The sequence below is a fragment of the Diadema antillarum genome, unplaced genomic scaffold, assembly GCF_040938485.1.
Source record: "Diadema antillarum isolate AM-2024a unplaced genomic scaffold, OU_Dant_1.0 seq00000498_RagTag, whole genome shotgun sequence".
In the NCBI taxonomy this organism is placed as follows: domain Eukaryota; kingdom Metazoa; phylum Echinodermata; class Echinoidea; order Diadematoida; family Diadematidae; genus Diadema; species Diadema antillarum.
Genome location: NW_027271457.1, coordinates 527,290 through 552,781, shown reverse-complemented (window position 1 = coordinate 552,781; position 25,492 = coordinate 527,290). Strand labels below are relative to the sequence as shown.

Here is a 25,492-nt window from a genome sequence, read left to right as displayed (position 1 = left end):
CACACACACACATATACATATGTGTGATATATGATGAAGAGTGTGACTTTGCCTTTCAGTATTTGAGAGCTATGCTCCGTTTTTAAGATCTCCAAGGTCTAGAATTTATTTTTTTACGGCGTTCTTCTTCTACTGATGCTCTGAAGCACAGTGTCTATTCAAGCGCTTAATTTTAATACCAAACCGTGCCGGCTGTGCGATGAATGGGACAAAAAACAGGAAGTAAACCACCAGAGTAACAACAATGAAGGGATTATCAGATTAAACTGAAATTAAGCATGCCTCATTAACACATTCTGTCCATAATTAATGCCAACTTTCAAAGCAGTAGCGCTATCCTTTCAAAAGTTATTAGAGTTGAAAGTGAAGAGTGTGGACAAGGTTTTTCAGAAATGGAAAAGGGATTCTAAAGACACAACTAATCACACTATTCTACCAAAAATGTTCGAGATAAACTGCTAAAAAACACACTTTCCTGCCCGTTTTATAATACCAAATTTTAGCATTATGTAAAAGACGACCTGCCCTTTCAGAAAACATGAAAAAGTCAAGTTTGGCTTTGTTGACCCATTTCACTTATTTTCAGTCCTAACGTAAAATCAGTGTGTGCGACTTTGTTGTTTGTTTTGAGGTTCACGGTCATATACATACATAAAACGGCAGTTGTTATTGATTCCCTAACAACCAAACTGAAACACCAAAAACATTGTTGCGGTATTTATTGATACTAATACGGATTCGAAAGTTTGAGGTGATAATCTGTTATTTCTCAGACGTATTATAATATAATGAAATGACCACCCGTTTATCATGTGACTATTGACATATCGGGCTTATTCGAGAAGAATAATGAAAACGCTGAAAAATCATGTACTAGTTAAAATATGTGTGTATTAGGGGTGTGTGTGTGTGTGTGTGTGTGTGTATGTGTGTATGTGTCCACGCGTGCGTGTAGGCGGATTGTTTTATGCTATGTACTACAACACACATTTCAAATAGACTTCTGTCCGAGTATACTCAGGACTCGCCCTCAACGGGTTAAAGCTATAAATAAAGGAAAACCTAACAATTACAGCTAAATATCACACTCACACGGACACACGGACACATAATTGAACATACGATAACAATTCGAATATTTTTATTTACTATAGTTTAATCCGGAATGGAGAAAAGATGAATCAGTATTAAAGAACGAGAAGATATTTCAGGTGAGCCGACACCTACGTCCCTTAAAGAACAATGCCTGCCATCCAAACTCAAGACTAGTTTTCAGGTGTTAACAGAAACTAGTACTTGGCGAGTGCCTTTCTTGCTGGTACGCATCGTGAAAAGAGGTGTTCCCAGTTGCTCGCTAGAAGGAAACCTCAATTAGGCCTCTTTATATTAATGTTTCTTTTTCTTGAACCAAACATTTTTTTCCTTTGCAAATAATGTCCTAAAAAGATATAAGATAGTTGATACATTTTTTTTTCTCAAGATGTATACAGAATACACTTTGTGATATAGTTGCAGATTTTGTCATCCAGCAAATAGGACCTCAATTGAGACGCTTTGTATGTCTGCATAGCAACACAACAATAACCGCATTTCATGACCTAAAGTTGTGTAACCATGATGTCTTAAATGGTTTATTCCGAGGCCGAGGAGCTATTCGAGAGAAATAACGGTAGGTTTATTATTCAGTTTTGCTGTTCAACACAGTGGTTTGTGAGAGGGATGGAGTCAAAGTATGTTCGGAACTCTGTTGTGAGAAAAATCACAATACAGACCTGATACTGGGATAGAAAACTGAGAGATTTATATTGTCACCACTATGACGATTCGTCTTTATTGGGTAGTATTTTAGTATTTCTTGTTGTAAGCACACGAAGAAGAACCTATTGATCTAAACAAAACTATGCTGCAGGAAAAAAAATCGATCTTCAGCATGTGATTTCATGAGGAAGTCAAGAAAGAGAGAAAGCTAATAATCACATCAAATACAGGTCGTCGAAGAAGGTAGAACTGCTGCCGATGGAAAGTAGGCGTGGTATCTATTCTACTTAGAACAGTTACTGGACCTAGGAACGGTTGCCTCCTTGCTGGTTCTGCGCTGGACGTTCAGCGCCCTGGGGTGAGCCGTTTTGACGCTGCTGATCTGCGGGTGCCTGGTCATTGCGACGATTCTCAGGGCGATCTGCTTGTCCTCCTTGTTGGCTTTCCGCTGGACGTTCAGCCTCGCCGGGACGACTATCGATGTTTTCACCGCCCTCGGGTGAGCCTCTTTGACCATTTACATCACGGGCTCTACGCTGTTGCTCAGAGGGTCGTTCTGCTTGGTGGGCAGGCCTCTGCTGCTCTCCACGATTTTGCTCACTGCCACCATTCTCAGGACGCTCTGCTTGCTGTTGTTGAGACTCACCGCGCCCTTCTGCGTTTTCTCCCTCCTGTCGGATTTGAGGACGGTCGGCCCCTTGCTGGTTCTCAGCTGGACGTTCAGCTTGTGGAGAGGATCTTTGGCCATTGACATCACGAGCTCTACGTTGCTCCTGAGATGGCATCTGGGATTCTTCAGGCCTCTGCTGCTGTGCTGGAGACTGTTCGCCGCCACTATTCTCAGGAAGCTGTGGTCGTTCCTGTGCAGACTCGCCACTCATCTCCCCGTTTCCTCCTTCCTGTCGGATTTGAGGACGGTCGGCTCCTTGCTGGTTCTGAGCTGGACGTTCAGCGCCCTCGGATGAGCCCCTTTGTTGTTGCTGCTCTGCAGGTTCCTGATCATTGCGACGATTCTCAGGGCGATCTGCTTGTCCTCCTTGTTGATTTTCAGCTGGACGTTCAGCCTCGCCGGGACGACTATCGATGTTTTCACCGCCCTCGGGTGAGCCTCTTTGACTATTTACATCACGGGCTCTACGTTGTTGCTCAGACGGACGTTCTGCTTGCTGGGCAGGCCTCTGCTGCTCTCCACGATTTTGCTCACTGCCACCATTCTCAGGACGCCCTGCTTGCTGTTGCTGAGACTCACTGCGCCCTTCGGCGTTGTCTCCTTCCTGTCGGATTTGAGGACGGTCGGCCCCTTGCTGATTCTCAGCTGGACGTTCAGCTTGTGGTGAGGATCTTTGGCCATTTACATCACGAGCTCTACGTTGCTCCTGAGATGGCACCTGGGATTCTTCAGGTCCCTGCTGCTCTGCTGGAGACTGTTCGTCGCCTCGATTCTCAGGAAGCTGTGGTCGTCCCTGTTCAGACTCGCCACTCATCTCCCCATTTTCCCCTTCCTGTCGCATTTGAGGACGGTCGGCTCCTTGCTGGTTCTGAGCTGGACGTTCAGCACCCTCGGGTGAGCCGTTTTGACGCTGCTGATCTGCGGGTGCCTGGTCATTGCGACGATTCTCAGGGCGATCTGCTTGTCCTCCTTGCTGGTTCTCAGCTGGACGGTCAGCTTCTCCGGGACGACTATCGATGTTTTCACCGCCCTCGGGTGAGCCTCTTAGGCCATTTACATCACGGGCTCTACGTTGCTGCTCAGAGGGACGTTCTGCTTGCTGGGCAGGCCTCTGCTGCTCTCCACGATTTTGCTCACTGCCACCATTCTCAGGACGCCCTGCTTGCTGTTGCTGAGACTCACCACGCCTTTCGGCGTTTTCTCCTTCCTGTCGGATTTGAGGACGGTCGGCCCCTTGCTGATTCTCAGCTGGACGTTCAGCTCTGCCTTCATTCCTTTCATTACTGGGACGGCCTGCATTTTCGGGACCAACTTGACCGTTTCCACCTTGAGGTCTACGTTCCTGGTCACCTCTGTTGTTTGCCAAGGGAGCCTGGTTGTCATCGGCACTATCAAAGTTTGCCGATCCACTGTCCCCATTGGGTGGTGGTGATGCAGGTGGTGGTTGTGAGGGAGGTGGTGGTGGTGATGCAGGTGGTCCTGTAGGTTGTGGTGGAGGAGGAGCTGTAGGCTCATCCCTGGGTGGTGGTGTCCCCTCGGCTGGTGGATTTATGGAGCCGTTGTTAGGACGTGGCTCATCGGGCACAGTGGCTTCTTCATCACGATTAACTGCAGAAAAGCATACAAGTTGAAAAAAGGAATTGTTGAAATTAATTTTGAACGCTAAAGAGCATCATCATCAAAATACTTATTGTTTACATCGATAGTCAATATTATTTCTTTCATATAAGAATTTTATGGAAATGTTTTGATATGTGCGAACTTCACTTATTACATTTTTGTTTATTTCAGTTGTGTCCTGTTGCCTTACGAGTAGTATGATCTTAACAGCAAAACCGGATTATGTACTACACATTATCATGAGTACGCTCTTATATTCTTGATATCTTTGTGATGGCCGATTCAGCCTACTTTATTAACGACTGAATATTATTTGAGTTTATCGTTTCTAACTGCACACCATGTCATAAACGTATTAAATATTTGCATACAATAAATGCACTGATAATTATGATAATGTGTTTGATTGAATACATCCGCACATACACATTCAATCCAATTCAATTCCAATTTATTTCTTACTTTCATACAAGTTCCCTTATCTTGTCAACAATTAAAAATAGAAGTATACATATTATGGTATCAAGGCGAGCGCGGCTTTCATGTCACCCGTGTTAGATTTTGCTTTAAAAATACAGCAAAACATTTTATTTCATATATCAATCTACTGTGACAAACAAAACTTTGAAATACTCACTGACAAATGCATCACAGCTCGCCAGATAGACGAAAACTGCCAGCAGGACACTGAGAAAAAATCGGTTCGCCATGGCTGGGGACGAGGACCAAATTGGTTTTCCCTTTAGAAGACAGCGTCTCTTCAAGAGCTGAAACCCACAGTACCCGGAGGTTTAAGCTATGTGCAGTATCCCCGATGTAACTCCGCTCGTTTTATAGGATTCACACCAACCACGTGATGTAAGAATAGCCAACCCCAATTTGATTACACAGCATTAGATGAATAAAGGTTAGGCCTATACCTTCAAGGTTACATTTCAGTTTTGATCTCGATATCAATCAATAGCATTACATGTATTTAACATAGGCTTGTCGTAACGTACCTTGAGATAAGATGAAAATTTACCCCGCGTTCTATTTTGATTATCGATCACTCTGTGAAAGTAACACAAGCTGTGAAGTTGGTAATGTTTGTGAGAGGCACGTTAATGCTTGTTAAGTTTATGAAAGCTTCAAAGTTTCATTACCGATGATTGATGTTTCACACTCCCTTCGTGAAGTAAACTATACGTATGCAAACATTCAACACTACCCACACCCATTCAGCCACACTAAGAATCATGCAAACACAAACACACACTTCAAGCCAACACAGATGTCATTTCTATACTTAAAGAAGGCGACATATGCCTCTCAGTTTTGTTTAGGAGATACATACATCCGGTGCCCACCGTCCTCCCCCCCCCCCCCCCCCCACACACACACACGACCGCAGTTTGTAGCACAGAGACAGAGACAAGAACTGAATGTGGTAAAAGATCCTTTTCAGTTGACGGTGCTCTACTATGGAATAGCCTGCCACCCCAAGTGCGAAATGCCCAAAGTAAGAACGTTTTTTGTTCACAGTATTTGAAATGGTGTTCTGGGTAATAAGTTTATCAATTTTTTTTTCTCTCTCGCGGGATGTTGATTCACGTTGTAGCGGAGGGTAGAAGAAGAAGCAGATTGTATGTTGTTGTTTGATATTGTATGATGATATTGCAATGTTGAGTATAGTTGATTTTGTTGTTAGAAATGAATGTTCACTTTTGACGTACAGAATAGTATAATGTATAAGTGAATGAAGAGTTTAGTGTAGATAATAGTTTTTGATTTGGTAAATTGATAGAAAAAAATTTAATGGTTGTATAATTTTTTCTTCTCAGACATGTATATTTTGATATATATGATATATTTATATTCATTTAGGGGGTGCATTTTTCTTTATAAACTCAGACAGTAAGTTGCATTTTTTCCCATCCCGGTTGCAAACTGCTACATTTAGTCTCATTCTTCATTTTCCCAATGTTATGATCAGTTCTATTCTGTTTGAGGTACTATTCGGAGTTATGTAAATGTTATTTGTTGTGATTGTCACCTTGTATGTATGTGTTTACAGGGCCCCCTGGAAAACAGTACTTGATTACTGACGGGGCCACCCTGTATAAATAAAACGAAATAATAATAATAATAATAATAATAGTCAAGCACATGAACTCAAACAAACAGCTCAGATCTCCGTCCATACCATTACCAGCTGCAGAGAAGCACATCACGCATAAAAAGAACAAATCATTATCTAATCAAATCGTAGACAACATCGATGTTTTACCCTTCTGCCTTAAATGTTAAATGCACATGCATTTGTTTTTATTCTTTTATTGCATTTTACCGTCATTACTTAAAGGAGAGATTATAATGACATTCATGATACAGAATTTCCCGGTCAATTCCAATCTCTTGCAAATCTATTTCTTCCAATTAAATGGTCATTAAAATTCAAGAATAAATTACGTTTTGTGTCTATCGGTCCCTCAGTTTAAATTCAAACGCCAAACTATTTTGTTTTAAAGCACGCAGTTTCATTTTTACGCCATCGAAAGTGTATGAAAACAGGAAACCGACCTCATTTTTGAACGAACAGAAGTTGAAATTTATGTTGTCAACTTATGAATTCTCGGCTTGCTTACAATCGTTTACAATTTATCCGCGGAGACACATCAGACATTTTAACATCACATGCAAAGGTCTACAGATTCAAAAGTTTATATTGTAGTTCACATTCGAAGTTTTGCACCAATTTCCTTTCTCTTTTTCTTTTCCTTTCTAATTTTTGACATTAATTTTCTGTTCTTATTTTGTGCTATTCATAACTGCTTGTTTTACTTCTCTCTCTCTCTTCCTTATTCCCCTCTGTTTTCCATTTTTGATTTTTATGTGCACTTTATTTCATTTTTGCTTGCTCTTTGTTTGTGCCTGTCATAAACACATTCTATTTGCTGTGTATCTTTATCATGATCGCGGCTAGCCGTCTTCTGTTTGACAACAGGTTTCTTTGCCATTTCAAACTAGTCTGTCTTGTAATTAATAATCTTCATCTATTCGGTGTCGGTCCTCATTCATTAGTGCGTCGCTACAGCATATACCCATTGGTGGTTATCCTTGTTGTTTGTTTGTTTATTTGGTCGTTTGTTTTGTTTGTTTATTTGTTTGTTTGTTTTGTCTGGATTGTCAGTCAGTTCACTGCCTGCTTCAAGTTTAATGAGTGGAACGGAATGCGTTCGTCCTGTGGAGCACATATTACATTGATGTCATCAAATCCATAACAAATATATCTAAATTGGCCTAGATATATAAAGAAGAATTCCATTTATCTGGTCAAACATAGTTGTAAATCTACTGCGGCATTTGCGGTATTTGAATTTGAAAGATTTGGTGATATGTTCTTTTGAACATTATTATAACCGAATTGAAAGAGATGCATACACATACCTTATATTCTTTGGTTGAAATGTGTGGTTTTAATTCAATTTTCAGCTCAATTCAGTTCAGCTGACATTTTTTTTCCATTGAATTCATCCAACAGAAATCGAATCCAAATACAAAGTACACAATTACCCATTTTTTTCTAATTTGTTCTATGAAAAACAAAATAAGAAACAGATAAGAAAAAAATACAGTGAGCTATCGTTTAGCTGCACTCTATTACACTCTTTGCTTCAGCTGTCGATACTAAAACGATCGATTCAGACAAGGACAGGAAATAACATCTTTGGTGATGTATGTGTTAAGTTCCTTCGCATATCCTATTGAGCGGACCCTTCACCCATCACGATTAAATTGATGATTTGTGGTTATGAACACAAACCTACAAACAACAAGCAGCAAAGAAGAAAAACGAAAACAAGAGAAAACAAAAACATAAACAAAATAAAACATTAAGGTATTTTGTGGATTATGAGTTTTAGTGTATGTGTCTTTGTATGTGTGCGTTTGTGTGTGTGTTTGTATGTTTGTTCGTGCGGGTGCAGAAACAGGGAGAAGGAACTAAAGGGAGAGAGAAAAAAAGAGATATTTTCGCAGCTTTGCGACGAGAAGAGGATTGGTATTATTACGCAGAAAGCAGCTGGTGTTCTTCCCAAACACAAGCATTATGTTTAAACAAGATCTTTTTTTACGGCCTGATTGTAGTTTGTGTATCCAGCCGAGTTGTAGTGGTAGAAGGTAGCGATATCTCTGACTGTTTGACGTGCCTGGGTGGGTTACATCAAAGTAGGGTGTGAAGGTAGTATATCATGCTCATATGACAGGAATAAAACATACAATCCTTTCAGTGCCACTGGCTGGCTATTTGTTTTAATATTTTATCCCCTTTTTTTTGGGGGGGGGGGGGGGTCAGGTTCTGATCGTGACCTCGGTTGCGGTTTGCCTATTAAAATGTTCAAAGATAGTTCTTTAACAGCACTCATCTAACAAGAAATTACTATCGCTTAGAAATTTTGAAAAGTCATTTCAAGCATTGTTTCATTTGATTGCATTCAATTTGTCAGTGTCTTGTGTTCGGAGACACAAGCTGCCAATATTACCGCATAATTCCCTTTTGAACTCTATACAATAATTTCAGAATGTCTAAGTTTGCGAGATTGTGAAGTGTTTTCCTTGGTAATGGTTCATTTGGTTTATCTTCTTAAATTTGCTTTCATGTTAACTTTCATAGTTACTTAAGCGATTAATACACATCTCTTGATCTTACGTAAAATGGGCCACCTTAGTTCAATCTTGAGGTTTTCATATTCTCTGAAAGAGCTATTTTTTCCTATAGAACAAAACGGAAATCGTGTTTTACCAGTGTTTCTGGAAGACTTCTCTGGTAGAATAGTGTGATTATTAATGTCTTAGCGGCTCCTTTTCATTTCCTTGAAAAACACACACATTTACACTGTCTTCACTTTCAATTCTAATAACTTTTTGAAATGATGGTGTTGGTACTTTGAAATTTGGTATTTATTTAATGATAATAGACAGAATGTGCTTATAGACTATAGCTTATAGAAATATCTAGTTTGATTAATAAACTTTTACACATCAGCCAGTCCCAACTCTCTGATATCCCGCTTACTGTTACTGATAACAAGTTTTACGAAGAGGGGCCCAAGTCTTTTTTCTTTATGAAAGTATGCTCATCTGCCATTTTTCACAAAAGTAATACCTCATTCCATCTTCAACTGTCTCAATATCTGTTTTGAATTCAATACATCTTCTGGAGATACAACTGATGCAATGTTCATTCATTAATTCATAATTATGACATGATCTTCGACGGATTTCTCTTACAATGTCACAATTCGTCATTCTTTACATGTGCAAATGTCATGTCAGAAATTACTCTTCCTTTTTTTTTTACATTAATGTCATAGAGACAATGTTTCTCTGCCGATCAATTATATTTTTCAAATACTGATGCTCTTGTTTGTTGATAATTTAACACATTGAATATCTCAGTACGTTAACATTACACTATTAGTTTAAAAGCAAGCAAGCAAACAAACAAACAAACAAACAGTGTATTAAAGGTATGGTATAGGATGGGCAGGTGGAGATGAGGAATGGACTTTTAACTTTTTGCGAAATACCAAGAAACCATAGTGCAGAACATACCATTCTTGGAGGAATTTAAAGTTAATTTGATGAAAATTGGTTTCGGAATGGCTGAGACATCGAAAAAAATAGAACAAAGTTGGTCTTACTTTTTCGCTCTGGTTTGGATATCCCAGCCATTTCAAAACCAATTTTTAATTAAAAAAAAAAAAAAAAAAAACGTTGGATTCCTCTAGGAATTATATGCTCCTTCATATTTCATAAGACGTTTCTCATATCCCACAAAATAATGTTAAAAACCTGAAGTTTGGTCTCAACCAGAACTATAAAATCGCTATAAACGTACTTCTGTTCTCTATTGTTTCTTCTCTGGCATTCTCGCCACTTATTTACATATTCTCTCCTCCCCCTCCTCTCTCTCTCTCTCTCTCTCCCTCTCTCCCTAATTCTACTTATCATAGACCTTTCACACAAAGTGAAAACATTTCTGTTCTGTTGTTTTCACCATCGTTATATCCGTTCTTTGTTCGTTTGTGAAAGTTTGGTTAGTTTCCTTTAGTTAGGAGACGAACATAATATAATAAGAAATGCAATTGCTGTAAAATCTGTTCATCTCTTGTACATTGCCACTTCAGGTTTTAGACAGAGTGCACTTTTGTTGGACATGTGAAGAATATGTTGAATGCATTTCGGGAATAATCAATTTGAGATATCTTTGAATTTTCATAATCACTAATCGAATTATTGAACTAGCACCACTGGTATATCGGATATGTGCCCGCCAAAAAATAAAAATAAAACAAAATAAAACAAAACATAACATAACAAAAACAAAAAGCAAAAGCAAAAGAGAGAGGGAAAAAAAGAAAATGCTTCACGAAAACACTTTTAGTATCTGTCTGCTCCAGAATGTAGACGAATATATATATATATATATATATATATATATATATATTATATATATATATATATATATATATATATATATATATATATATATATATATACGTATATATAGTGAGAACTTTGAGCAAAGAAAATGGTTTTCATCGGGAACCCGAGAACCCGAAACCCAAATTGTGTGCGAACCACACACTATAGAGAACCCGAAAATAGCCCAAATGTGTGTGCGTGGCACACTATACTGGTCACACACTATAGCTTTATTCTGACCACACGAGCAAAGAGAGTTAAGGGTTTGGGACGGACACCGATCTAGGGCTTTCAATAGCTCAGTCGGTAGAGCACCGGTCTAGTAATCCGGAGGTCTTGGGTTCGAATCCCGATGAAAACCCATTTTCTTTGCTCAAAGTTCTCACTATTCATTACAGTGTATTTGTTTCTGGTCAGTTTTTCCCTTTCTTGTTTCGATATATATATATATGTATATATATATATATATATATATATATATAAATATATACTGTATATATATATATATATATATATATATATATATACAGTATGTCCCAAAAAATTACAACGGGGCCCTCCGCAATGATATCTTTAAAATAGTGTATCAATCTAAATACAAATTCAGGGTATGAAACTATAACTCATTGCCCACATCTTACAGAAAACCTCATTCGATTTGCTTCAGTGGTCAAACTGAAATGAGGAATTTTGTAGAGCATGTCAGGAATCTCTTCCGTCCAAATTCTGTCTATCATTCCCACACAAGAGCATTGAATTGTTAAATTTGGAAGAATCAGACTCATGACATGCTTTACAACAATCCACATTTCTCTGTGACCGCTTAACCAAACTGAATGGGGTTTTCTGCAAAATAGAGCTAAAATGTTATATCTTAAGACCGTGAAGTAGCATTTAAAAGAATTAATCAAATTGGGTGTTATCAATGCGAAAATCTGATTGTAATTTTGGGGGGACATACTGCAGTAAGTCGCCCCAAAAATTACAATTAGATTTTCGAATTGATAATACCCAATATGATCGACCTGTCAAAATGCTACTTCAGGGTGGATGACATTCTTGCTACAAAAATGCGTGACCTTTTCTAAAAAATAACTCGTGAGGTACGCTTTCTCGACAGAGCGCTCGAACGCTTCAAATCTGGCACAGTTCGGTGCGGTACGCTTTGGTTCAGTTCGCTTTGGTTCGCTTTAGAGCGCTCGAAAGCAGCCACTGACAGCTGAATTTATGAATATGCATAGGACAGTATGTTATGATAAACAGTTCGGGGGTTACATAAATTAGCCAATTGCGTCAGCCCATTTTCGCTATCCACTATTATTCACCCTCGCTATTAAAGTGAGCTCCTTTCATTTCCTCCTTAGTTCAGCGGAGCCGTTTGTTTTAATTGGCCACATTAGTAAATGATAATATTCTGCGGTCTGAATGTGAGTAAGCCATGAGTAGACTTTTCATCTTTCCGCACTAAAATGTCATGAGGCTCTGCTGTTCCTGGTTGCTGTAGAACAAGGGTAAGATATTTCAGCGTAGCTTCCCTCCAGAAGAATGTGAGTAAAGGGCTCGGACAGACTTTTAAATCTACTCGCTCCGAGTGATGCAGCCAATGAGACTTCCTCGGTGCTCACAACGGTCCAGTTTGCATCCAAGGCTAAGGTATGTATACCGTCAGGCTCTGTCCTGCTTCTCTGAAAACATGTGAAGGTTGTTCTGCAGACTCGGACGTGGTATTAAAGGGAAGCAGTCCTGAGATTTTCACTGTAATGATAATTAAGAAGAGTAAATAAACATAACCTTTCACCAGTAATACGCGTGGAAATGAAAAACTGTCTGCGTACGCGATTTTTGAAAAAAAAAAAATTCCTGCAAGCGATCGTGTTTAGCGAGCCGGCAAAAAGATGGTACGTCATGCATGCCCTACTCACCAAGTTGACAGCCGTGCCTCTAAAAACCAATTTAAGTGTTGAAATGATTAGTTTTAGATCAGAATAATTTTATCATATAATGTGAAAGTTTGTGGTTTTATTATTTCAAACAAAATATTTCAAGCTTAGATTTATATAATTCATGAAAAATTGATATTGTTAACATAAATTTATATGTATTTTTAAATCAAATATACCACGAACTTGACATCAAATAGGCACGGTCCTTTTCTATCTTCCGTCTGTGTTGCATAATTCTTGCGCGCGAATTCTTACCATACCGTCTAGCTGATTTTGCCGAAGATAACCTGTGCATGAGAGAGTCGAACTCTTCAAAGAAAATATTGTTGTATCTCAATATTTCTGTAAGTAGTCAGATATCGCCTTTCCTCGAAAAAAAAAAACCAAAACAAAACTATGACGTGAGCCGGGAAGGGTAAACACAGGGGGTCGTAGGGATATGATTTCGCTCCACTTTGCCGTGCATGTCCAGTCGGCACTTGCAGCAGCTAGCTCAGTGGCACTGTACTGCAGTCCAACCCCGGCTGCAGCCCCGCGGTAAATGAAACATAGCTAGCCACTTTCCTTACCTCTCTACGCTTTTTTCCCTTGGTTCTCTTCGAATTCGATGCTCGAGGTGTTTCTGTTTTGTAACTCATGTGAGCAAATGGTCGGGATTGCATCTGGCTTCAGGAGTTTTCTCGGTTTATAACCGAGGGCCACAGCCTGCCGGTCCACGTAAAAACATCGTTTCTCAAATGGTCCACGCACAGGTAGGTCACAACACGATATCGAAATTTTGTAGGCCCTAAGTTTCTTACGTTCGGCATCGTTGTACCGAGATTTCCCAGCTATACAGCTCACCTTTCACGATACTTTTGTGGGTCTGGGACGGAAAAAAGGATTTTCCTGGGAAATTTTCTGCACGATTCGAGCAAAACTACTGATGTAAGATAGCCTGACCAGACGACGATGAATGCGGTCGCCCCTATAGTATACTAGCAGGCCTGTTGCTGTGTAGAACCGTTTCTACCTACAATCTGTACGTACTAGAACGTATGCATGAGCGGCGACAGGGCTGCAGCTGCGCTTGTGATAGACTGGGAAAGTGTGAAGGGCAAACCGCGTACGGGGTATCTACTGTAGATCTAGTTGTACCGTCCACACGTGAACTGTGCAACTATAATACACAATACACACACACACACACACACACACACCCCCTCACACACACACACAACGTAGAAACAATGTCAAATACTAGTAGCCACCGACTTCTTCATGCATCCGGGTAACTAGGGAGCGTACGGCTAACGAGCAGAACACGGCTTGGAAGAGTTGTGCCTCGGTGACGTCTGACTCTCCGCCAGGACTTGCTCATTAGCATATTCACCATGCAGATTCACACTTTTTCAACCAAAATTTACGAGCTTATTTGGTGATTTGAAAGTTGTTTTTTTTTTTTGGTGAAAGTAGTTCATTGGAGGTACCAACAAAATATATATATTTTAATTCGTGAGGACTGCCTCACTTTAATATAAAGAGGAATAACAATCGAAATTGACGTTGGGGCTTTTATATCTCCTTCTTTTATGCCCGCAATTCCATAGAGGTACAATGATTTATAATTGTTGCAATTCGTTACTAGATTATCTTATTTCCAACGTTATTACTTCATTTTCGTCTCTGACACAATAAGGGGTATAGTTGATGCACTTTGTGATACCTGTCTCATAGAAATCGATGGTTCATTTTTTTTTAGTCTGTTTAACCCGCATGTCTACCAAATGCAAAAATATTGTATATGTGTATATATGTGTGTGCTTTATATATTAATCGAATCTGTGTCACCATGAATAAAGCAAAGAACAAAAAATCGCTGGATGATTTCTCTCACAGACCTCACAATCATAAAGAAAATTTTCTAGATTTGATCCAGAGACAATACTCTATATGGCATAACCATGTCTATAAAGTTGCGAAAATCAAAGATCGAGAATTATGTGATAAAAGGGCTGTTCAGGTAAGGTGGTTACTTCAATGTTAGTATTTGTTGTCCTCAGACTATAAAGTAAGATTCAAAATAGCCTTGTCTTAATATTCATCTTTTATATACGAAACCAATACAGAAAAATAAGGGACACCAATCAATAGTAGAAAACAACATCTGTTTAAAGCGCACGTAATTATTCAATGATCCCTTACTTTAACCCGTTCCATACTGAATTCTGAAATCCCTATAGACTTAGTACACAGGCCACCAGGTTCCCGTATGGAAATGACACTGCTGCTAAACACAACAGATGGAATTAGCCTTCAACATTTTCGAATTTTACGATTAAACATAAAGTAGATACATTTAATCATAAATGTGACCCTGCATCACAAAATCTAAAAAAAGTCACCAGACATAGATTTTTAGTAAAGGGCAGATTCAGAAAGAGCAGACTCCAAGCTTTGCAATGATGTATAGCTCAATTGAAAATAAATGTGACCCTGCACCACAAAACCAACAAAAAGTCGCCAAACATGGATTTTTAGTTAAGGCCAGATTCTGGAAGAGCGGACTCTAAGCTTTAAAAAAATGGACTTTCCTAACCTATCTAAAATTGAAAGAAAGTACACACTCTGGATAAGTTTGAACTGAGAAAAGAGGCTCTGAAGAACAGGGTCTATTCAAACGCTTAATCTTTAGATAACAAGCCGCGCTCCCTGTGCGATGAATGGAACAAAAACCAGGATAGTAACCACCAGAGCAATAACAATGAAGGGGTTATCAGATTAAGCTGAAAGTGTGCATGCTTTATCAACACATTCTGTTAATAATCCATGCTAACTTTCTAAGCAGTAGCATCATCCCTTCTACAGTTATTGGAGTTGAAAGTGATGAGCATGGACAGGGTTTTTAAGAAATGAAAAGCTGACTCTATGAGAAACACCTCATTACACTATTCTACCTAAATGTGTTCCAGAAAAAAAAAAAACTGCTAAAAACCAAATTTCGTTCTCGTTTTATGATCCCAAACTTTAGTATAATGTGAAAGAAGACTTGCTCTTTCAGGGTATGTAAAAGCCAAGATTGGTTAGGTTAACCTATTTCACCTACTTCAAGCTCTCGCACAAAATCAGTGCGTGCGACTTCTTGTTCGTTTTGTGATGCAAGGTCACAAATGGACTCTCCAAACCTATGTAAATATTGGTAAGAAAGCACATACTCTGGAAAAGTGGAAAGCGAGAAAAGAGGCTCTGAAGTACAGGATCTATGTGTCTATTCATGTCTATTTTATTAATCTTTACCCAACCGTGTTAGCTGTGCAATGAATGGGACAAAAAACAGGACGTTAACCGCTAGAGCAACAACAATGAAGAGATTATCAGATTAAATTGAAATCAAGCATTCTCTATTTACACATTCTGTCCTTGATTAATGCCTACTTTCAAAGCAGTTGCATTATCTCTTCAAAAGTTATCAAGCTTGAAAGCGAGTATGCAAAGGATTATCAAGAAATGAAAAGGGGCCCCTAAGACATACCTGATCTCACTACTTTACAAAAAAAGGGTTGTAGAAAAACTGCGGAAAATGCACTTTCCCATTCATTTATAATCCCAAACTTAAGAATAATGTAGAAGAAGGGTAGCTCTTTCAGAAAATATGAAAAACCTAAAATTGACTTGGTTGACCTGTTTCACCTTTTTTGAGTCCTCACTTAAAATCAAGGGGTGCGACTTTTTGTTCGTTTTGTGGTGCACGGTTACAAATACATTGTATATGTCTATATAAAGTTCGAGGTGTGTCAGAGAAGGACTGGGTGTCATAAAATGTTTATTTCAAACCCCCACTTCAACCTAAAAGATTTCATCTTCAAAGTAATCTATCTGGAGTATGTAACTGTGATCTTAGCTCTCTGCAGCCATCAGTTTGTTTGTTGTTGTTGTTTTTTTTTCTACATAGTTTTATACACACACCCTCTGTTTCAGGTTGTTCAGTAATGAGAGAAGACCAACGAATAAACTTAAGTTTCTGGCACGGTTGGGGAAAACTCCGTCAAATGTGCTGAGATTGCTGCAGGACGTGTACGGAGATGAGACGATGTCACGCACATGTGTTTTTCAGCCGTGCAAGAAGTTTAAAGAAGGACCAGAGGACATTGAAGATGACTCCATGTGTAGACAAGTTAGGATTGCCAATTTGTATTGAGTTGTACATCATTTTAAAGCTTTGTTACGCCTGCTACTTCTGAATCTGCTATTAACTAAAAATCAATTTCTTGTGAATTTGTGTTGGTTTTGTGATGTAGCGTCACACACAAACACACAAACACACACACACACACGCACACACACGCACACACACACACACGTATATATATATATATATATATATTGAGTAGGTTGACCACGTGTTGGTGAGATAATAAGATTTGAAATAAACTGGAATAAAAGTTCATGTTGTATTCACCTACAGTTTATTTCTGCACACAAATTTTCGAGCGATTGTTCCAGTTTTGCATATATACGTGTATATATATATATTATATATTTGATATAACACAAAAGAGTTTCCTTTGCTCAAAGTTGGTCAAAGTTGTCAGTAATAAAAATCTTTCTTTTTTTTTTTTAGTTTTCACCTTGCTCGCCTTCTTTATGTAGGCATTTATATGATAATAATAATAATAATAATAATAATAATGTTTTCATCTGAGATTTTGATTTGAGATATCAATTTTCTTTTTTCTGTTGGATATCGTTTTTTTTTTATATGTAGGCCTAAAAGATATATTTTATTTACGTTACAGGATGAGCTGTCATGGTGATAATTGTTAAAAGAATGAAAGAAATATTGTTCATTTTATTGAAATTTGGCACATGTGATTGATGTCATGTGCAGGTGTGAAAATTGCTTTACTTTTTTCTTTTGTTTAAATCAAAATCAATATATGGAGATGAAATAGTAACGGCAATTTTTTAATGACTAGCTGTGTAATGATATGTTAACAGTGAATTTTTTTCCCTTTTCCTCATTTCTTCTCTTTTCGTTTTCTTTTCTTTTTGATAAAGTAATCTGAGTATTGATGGGCTGGTACCCTCACTGATTTCATTATCATTTGAAACAGTAATGATTTTTTATTTTGTGTTAATTAGTGTTGCCATGTTGACAGGATATTTTTTATCTCACCTTTTTTTGTTTCGTTTTTGTAAAAGCAATTTCAGAATTGATTGGGCTGGTACCCTCATAGATTAATCACTTCTTTTGATTTAACACATGTGACCTCTGTAATATTTGTTCTTTTTTTATATCATGTCTTTATATGATTGTTTGTACAGAGCACCGAAATAATCTGTCTGCTTTTTTAACTATGATCGTAAAACATGTGCAATTCAGCCTTTGGCTGCCAGACATGATTTTTTAATAAAACCTGTTCAATAATAATCTACATATGTATATATTATATCATATATGTGAGCATGGGTGTGTGTCTGTTGGCGTTCGTGTGCATGTGTGCGTGTGCGTGCTATTCAAACACACATCTTAGTTGGGACAAAGGAATACATGTATCAAGGAATACCTCCGCAAGACAGTACAATGCAAAATCATGACATCCAAACCTGATAGTCGATGAAATATCATCGGAATATGTAAGCATTATACTCAGTATCTTTACAACAACAACAACAACAACAACAACAACAGGAAAGATACATCATCAACACATACCTGTGCGTTCGAACCAGTAAACACACACTCAGACAAAACATTAGTTACTCAGACACGCGATGGCATGCATTTTTGGAACAGCAATGGACACATGCACACGCAGTCAACTTTTTATGGTACACATGAAATCCACAAAGAGACTAGAATCAAAGGCTGATATTATGCTTTGAAAGGAGTAATTAATTTATTTGTACTACTATCTAATACAAACGTGTGCCAAGCCGGACAACGAATTAGAAGAAAGAAAGAAAAGAGACCGTTCCAACAAAAGATGTCATGCCTGTCAAAACTTGAATGATAAAGTAATGTATCCGGAATAGATTTTCATTTCTTTCTTCTCTTTAATGAGTCAGATTTGAATCAGCAAGAGTCTGGAGCTGTTCATTCATTATTGTAAGAGAGAACGTCGTATATTTTGTTTTAGAAAAAATGATACGTTGAAGAATCACTTCATATTCCTTTTCTCCAGTATGACAGAACAGTTGTTGTATGTATTAAATGCTTGGTATGCGTTTATCATTGAATATCCCTCTTGTTTAATCATTAGTTGGTTATGGTTAATATACAGGTATATGATAATTATAACTAATAGTATGACATGGCTTCACTTTTATATGAAAACTCGAGATGATAACGGGCCAGTAGCATTAGTTATTGAACTGCTTCTTTAGGTTGTGTTTTGGTGCACATATAGATGTAAGAGAAGCCGTTCCCAGTCCCTCTATTCGAAGCTTGGTGCCACCTGATCCACGGGAGGAGGGCGGGCCTTTTCGGGTTCCTTTTCTCGGCGGTCAGCATTCTCTCCTGCGTTCTGATTGTCTTCTTGTTCAGCTCGACGGAAGAAGCCGCTGTTAGGTAATCTTTCCTCGTCGTTTTGTGGTGGAGGGCGTGTCCCATTACTTGTTGGAGGTGGCATGTCATTCGTAGGAGGAGGTTGAGTTGCGTTTGAAGGAGGCGGGCGTGGTCTATTTCCTTCCTGTTCAGGAGCTCTTCGTGGGCTGGGTCCCTGTTCTCGGCGGTAGCCACTCTGTTCTCTACGCTGGTTATTTTCTTCCTCAGCTTGACGTGAGAAACCGCTGTCCCTGTCCTGCTCTCCGTTTTGTGTTGGTGGACGTGTTCCATTTGTTGGTGGAGGCTGCGTGCCATTCATAGGAGGAGGTTGAGTTGAGTTTGCTGGGGGCGGGCGTGGTCTGTTTCTTTCCTGATCAGCAGCTCTAGGTGGGCGGGGCCTCTGCTGCCGGCGACCGCTATTCCGTTCTCCCGGCTGGTTGTTTTCTTCCTCAGCTTGACGTGAGAAACCGCTGTCCCTGTCCTGCTCTCCGTTTTGTGGTGGTGGACGTGTTCCATTTGTTGGTGGAGGCTGCGTGCCATTCATAGGAGGAGGTTGAGTTGAGTTTGCTGGGGGCGGGCGTGGTCTGTTTCTCCCCTGATCAACAGCTCTAGGTGGGCGGGGCCTCTCCTGCCGGCGACCGCCATTCTGTTCGACAGGCTGGTTGTTTTCTTCCTCAGCTTGACGTGAGAAACCGCTGTCCCTGTCCTGCTCTCCGTTTTGTGGTGGTGGACGTGTTCCATTTGTTGGTGGAGGCTGCGTGCCATTCATAGGAAGAGGTTGAGTTGACTTTGCTGGGGGCGGGCGTGGTCTGTTTCTCTCCTGATCAGCAGCTCTAGGTGGGCGGGGCCTCTCCTGCCGAAGACCGCCATTCTGTTCTCCCGGCTGGTTGTTTTCTTCCTCAGCTTGACGTGAGAAACCGCTGTCCCTGTCCTGCTCTCCATATTGTGGTGGTGGACGTGTTCCATTTGTTGGTGGAGGCTGCGTGCCATTCATAGGAGGAGGTTGAGTTGAGTTTGCTGGGGGCGGGCGTGGTCTGTTTCTCCCCTGGTCAGCAGCTCTAGGTGGGCGGGGCCTCTCCTGCTGGCGACCGCCATTCCGTTCTCCCGGCTGGTTGTTTTCTTCCTCAGCTTGACGTGATAAACCGCTGTTCCTGTCCTGCTCTCCGTTTTGTGGTGGTGGACGTGTTCCATTTGTTGGTGGAGGCTGCGTGCCATTCATAGGAGGAGGTTGAGTTGATTTTGCTGGGGGCGGGCGTGGTCTGTTTCTTCCCTGATCAGCAGCTCTAGGTGGGCGGGGCCTCTGCTGCCGGCGACCGCCATTCCGTTCTCCCGGCTGGTTGTTTTCTTCCTCAGCTTGACGTGAGAAACCGCTGTCCCTGTCCTGCTCTCCGTTTTGTGGTGGTGGACGTGTTCCATTTGTTGGTGGAGGCTGCGTGCCATTCATAGGAGGAGGTTGAGTTGAGTTTGCTGGGGGTGGGCGTGGTCTGTTTCTTCCCTGATCAGCAGCTCTAGGTGGGCGGGGCCTCTGCTGCCGGCGACCGCCATTCCGTTCTCCCGGCTGGTTGTTTTCTTCCTCAGCTTGACGTGAGAAACCGCTGTCCCTGTCCTGCTCTCCGTTTTGTGGTGGTGGACGTGTTCCATTTGTTGGTGGAGGCTGCGTGCCATTCATAGGAGGAGGTTGAGTTGAGTGTGCTGGGGGCGGGCGTGGTCTGTTTCTCCCCTGATCAGCAGCTCTAGGTGGGCGGGGCCTCTCCTGCAGGCGACCGCCATTCTGTTCTCCAGGCTGGTTGTTTTCTTCCTCAGCTTGACGTGAGAAACCATTGTCCCTGTCCTGCTCTCCGTATTGTGGTGGTGGACGTGTTCCATTTGTTGGTGGAGGCTGCGTGCCATTCATAGGAGGAGGTTGAGTTGAATTTGCTGGGGGTGGGCGTGGTCTGTTTCTCCCCTGGTCAGCAGCTCTAGGTGGGCGGGGCCTCTCCTGCTGGCGACCGCCATTCCGTTCTCCCGGCTGGTTGTTTTCGTCCTCAGCTTGACGTGATAAACCGCTGTCCCTGTCCTGCTCTCCGTTTTGTGGTGGTGGACGTGTTCCATTTGTTAGTGGAGGCTGCGTGCCATTCATAGGAGGAGGTTGAGTTGAGTTTGCTGGGGGTGGGCGTGGTCTGTTTCTTCCCTGATCAGCAGCTCTAGGTGGGCGGGGCCTCTGCTGCCGGCGACCGCTATTCCGTTCTCCCGGCTGGTTGTTTTCTTCCTCAGCTTGACGTGAGAAACCATTGTCCCTGTCCTGCTCTCCGTATTGTGGTGGTGGACGTGTTCCATTTGTTGGTGGAGGCTGCGTGCCATTCATAGGAGGAGGTTGAGTTGAATTTGCTGGGGGTGGGCGTGGTCTGTTTCTCCCCTGGTCAGCAGCTCTAGGTGGGCGGGGCCTCTCCTGCTGGCGACCGCCATTCCGTTCTCCCGGCTGGTTGTTTTCGTCCTCAGCTTGACGTGATAAACCGCTGTCCCTGTCCTGCTCTCCGTTTTGTGGTGGTGGACGTGTTCCATTTGTTGGTGGAGGCTGCGTGCCATTCATAGGAGGAGGTTGAGTTGAGTTTGCTGGGGGTGGGCGTGGCCTGCTTCTTCCCTGATCAGCAGCTCTAGGTGGGCGGGGCCTCTGCTGCCGGCGACCGCTATTCCGTTCTCCCGGCTGGTTGTTTTCTTCCTTAGCTTGACGTGATAAACCGCTGTCCCTGTCCTGCTCTCCGTTTTGTGGTGGTGGACGTGTTCCATTTGTTGGTGGAGGCTGCGTGCCATTCATAGGAGGAGGTTGAGTTGAGTTTGCTGGGGGTGGGTGTGGTCTGTTTCTTCCCTGCTCAGCACCTCTTCGTGGGCTGGATCCCTGTTCACGCTGAAAGTCACCTTGCTCAGCAGATCGGAAGAAGCCATTACCAGTAATTCTTCCTCCTCCGTTCAGTGGTGGTGGACGTGGAGGACGTGTTCCATTGATTGGTGGAGGCTGCGTCCCATTGATTGGAGGAGGACTTGAGCCATTGATTGGTGGGTGTGTATCATTTGGATGTATGAGGATGATGTCTTCTTCTCCTAAGCGTGGTCTGCCTTGGACATTCACTCGTTCACGTCCATCTCGTTGGCGAGGAGAAACTGTAGTTCGTGTATCAACGAAAGTATAGAACACGGAAATGAAATATTAAGGAATTACTAGTGAAAATGATTCTACGTGCATTCTGTGTCTCATACAGTGAACGATAGCGGAAGTACATGTATTTTGACAAGGCTAGACGTTGGCGGTGACTCTTTGGCCCGGTGCCACAGTAAAAGATAGCATAAGAAAAAAATAAGGTACACTGTCTAATGCCTAAGATGTTGGGCAGATATAATAATAATAGTATATCGTGGTAGCCCATTGAAAATCTGCGAGTGGCAGATTGTGTTGTATATGGTTTATTTTTATTTTTTCTCCAAGTAAAAGAAAGAATACATAACGGCTCATTTTAAATAAAGACATATTTCTAGTAGTAAGAGTTGGAAAACCTGTGTTGCTCCATTCGATATTTATTTGCAATATATCGAAAGAGTCTGTCAAGAAATTTACCTCGTTGACGCGATTTGCCAGGATGATGAGTTGTTTCTGAGTACTTTGAAATCAAAAATAAAAGTCGGTATTTACCAGAAAGGTCCAGGTTAACTCGTTCTCAGGGGCAACTCGGCCCTATTTCAGACAATTTACACGCAATTCGTGATTGCCATATTGTATTCATAGGCGCACGTTCATTTTTTTTTTTAGTTTATTTGATGCGCACCTTGTATCTGCCCATAACTTCGACCAGTCAGGACAAGAAGCGCTCACAAAGTACCACACTGTACAATCAAGGGGACAACTCGGCCCCGCCATCAATGTGAGACTGAGTTTTCCACGAGCCCGAATTAGCTTGACATGATCGGGTAAGTTCTGAGACGCGAACATTTCTGGTTCATATTTCGCACTCTCGTCGTTTAGAAAAAAAAACAAAAAACAAAAAAATTTATCCATCTTGTTATTACAGTATCACAGTGATCCGCACTTTTCTTAGACGCACATGTACATTCCAAAGCGAAATCTGCAGGCCTTTAACCTAGATCCGCTTTAGCTGCCAACACAACTGGCCAACTTGCCCTTAGTCGCCATAGTAAAACTCAATTTATTTTGCACAAAAATCGGCTGTTATGATGGTGATGATGATAACTATTATTATTGTTATTATTGCCCAATTTGAAAATATAATTTCTTATCAAAGAAGTGACGTATGTGTACGATTATATTTAAACTCTTCATCTTCTTGAACATTATGTCATGTTGAAGATGCAACATCAATTTTGTACATCGATTTGATATTTGATTTAAAGGCGAAATGAACTTGTTATCACTTAATATGTCATAATCTCCTTCTTAGTAGTCTACTGTCAATTTTAACAGAGTTCAACGTCGTTTCATATAGTTTCAATCCTTTCGTAAAACATTTAATCTTGCAATATGATTTGTCTCCTTTACTTCTGATACAGATTACTGGTATTTGCTGCCATTTTGGTAGATTATCATACCTGCAATGTTGACATAATTATTTATTTGAGCACAACATTAGATTTCATTTATATTATTTTCTTTTGATTAGGATAAAATGGGATTTCCCCCGGAGTGTCATTATGTTGCAGTTTTCGAGTTCCATAGTTCTGTATTACAATTTAAGCAAATGGATTTTGAAAACAATATGGCGTGTTGAGAGTTTACAATATTAAAAAAAATTAAGTTTAGTCAATATCACGATTCCATGTCCGGTGACTTACCCTTGCTTAAGTAGTAACCGGCAATGAATAATTTCTGATAAAATAAAAACTGGAAGACTTACAGGGCAAGGCATTACAGCTGGTCGAAATAGCGAAGACAGCGAAAAGCGCGTAGAAGATGACCCGCGTTGTCATGGCTACGAATTCGAGCCACTCAGCTGGTTCGTCAGGTCTGGAAGAAGAGTTATGCCTCTGGGTTGAAGTAGACGATTTGGCGTTGACTGCACAGACGACGACCAAATGTCCTGTCACATTCTTCGCTGAAAGTGTCCAGCCTTTTATAGCTTCAGAGTCGAGATGGCGTGATAGTCTTGCTTTCCCATTTTAAGCATAGCATACGGTGTATCATTACAATGATGCAGGATAAATTATGTTTGTAGAACGTGGTTTAGATATTGACCCATATCTCCTGACAATGGGTTGGTCTTCACCCCGCTTAAGAGAAGATTATGTTCACGAGCAATCGATTGAGTGGTCACCTTCTATAACTTGATATCACGCAAGCTCAAGGCGTTGTTTGATCGATGTACACCTGAAATTATCGTGACATGTCAATAAAGTAACTGTAGAGATGTTGACCTGTGTATCGTCCCCGTGTTTCCCCCAAAACGGTATTTATAAACAAAAGATAAGTCAAGCCACCTGTGTGCGCGGTAAACAGCAGGTGAGGCAGAAAACTATTCACGTAAAAAATAAAAGCAACTACAAGACTTAACAAATTTAAACAATACGACTTTGACCTTATACTGTCATAGCACTAAGGCGATATTTTCTATGATTAAATTCTAAGCCTTTTCTGAGTGTTCTTGGATAGTAACTGTTATAAGTGCTTCATTAAATATTCGTAATATAGGTTGGTTTTTCCGTTCATTTTCACACTTTAAAAGATCAATTTCATTTAAAAAAAAATTCAAATCCGTCCCCAAAAGTGACATTCAAAAACGTAAAAAGTTCATTTCATCAGCATGCGATTTCATGAGTGCCTCACACAAGAGTGTAAAAAGGGCATTCGAATTAAAAATGCTTGTACAACGCATTCAAATTCGCAACAGCGAATTCCAAGTCACGATAGGGCTAACAACTAAAACGTATGGGCAGTGTTTTTCGTTGTTGCCTTTTATTCTTGAAGGGTACTCTGCAGGTGTTTCTATTATTTTATCATGCAAAGTTGATGTACCTTGAATTGTGATTTTGACTCATACTAGCCAATAACTCGTATATCCAGTTTAATCAGTATTGCAGTGAAGTTCAACATGTATTACATTTGTAAATTAGGCCTACGAAACAACGTGAAGTGATCGTTACAATAATGTAAATAGATAGATCGGTAGCTTCATCATTGCATCTACATCTACATGCGTTATGTAGGCCTACCCATTCGTTTCTAGATGGGACCCAAAAAGAAAAAAGAGAGAGAAAAGAAAAAAAAAAGAATGATTTGAATTATTATAGGTTTTCCCGGTCAATCTATACTTTTGTCATTCCAATTCATGTACGTGCATTCCAATTCACACAGCGCACGCACGCGAAAAATATTCCGGCATTCAAATTCAGAAATTTGAGCAATCAATTTCATTTATGGGAGTTCTATTTCGTTTTCATCAAATCAAATTCACGCTTGGGCGTTCAATTTCCAAGTGCGAACATTGCATTTCCTACTCGTGCATTCAAATTCACGCGATAGTCATG

General features: G+C 40.5%; 2 protein-coding genes across 2 annotated transcripts; both read right to left on the bottom strand.

Annotated features, from left to right (window-relative positions):
- Positions 1-1,138: 1,138 nt before the first annotated feature.
- On the bottom strand, positions 1,139-4,853 carry LOC139733837 (uncharacterized). Its single transcript, XM_071644643.1, has 2 exons — positions 4,686-4,853; positions 1,139-4,036 (listed from the first exon to the last, which is right to left on the bottom strand). The coding sequence occupies exons 1-2, from the start codon at positions 4,756-4,758 to the stop codon at positions 2,064-2,066; spliced, it is 2,046 nt and encodes a 681-aa protein (XP_071500744.1). The 5' UTR covers positions 4,759-4,853; the 3' UTR covers positions 1,139-2,063.
- A 13,460-nt stretch (positions 4,854-18,313) lies between these two features.
- On the bottom strand, positions 18,314-24,113 carry LOC139733836 (uncharacterized). The gene is made up of 2 exons (XM_071644642.1): positions 23,866-24,113; positions 18,314-22,123 (listed from the first exon to the last, which is right to left on the bottom strand). Exons 1-2 carry the CDS (start codon positions 23,936-23,938, stop codon positions 18,876-18,878), a joined length of 3,321 nt encoding a protein of 1,106 aa, XP_071500743.1. The 5' UTR covers positions 23,939-24,113; the 3' UTR covers positions 18,314-18,875.
- Positions 24,114-25,492: the final 1,379 nt, after the last annotated feature.

Excerpts from the sequence above, each read along its gene's own strand:
- LOC139733837 (XM_071644643.1), bottom strand. The coding sequence starts at position 4,758 with ATGGCGAACCGATTTTTTCTCAGTGTCCTGCTGGCAGTTTTCGTCTAT. Across the intron at positions 4,037-4,685 it reads GAGCTGTGATGCATTTGTCA|TTAATCGTGATGAAGAAGCC; the intron begins GTGAGTATTTCA and ends GCTTTTCTGCAG.
- LOC139733836 (XM_071644642.1), bottom strand. The coding sequence starts at position 23,938 with ATGACAACGCGGGTCATCTTCTACGCGCTTTTCGCTGTCTTCGCTATT. Across the intron at positions 22,124-23,865 it reads CAGCTGTAATGCCTTGCCCT|TTTCTCCTCGCCAACGAGAT; the intron begins GTAAGTCTTCCA and ends CACGAACTACAG.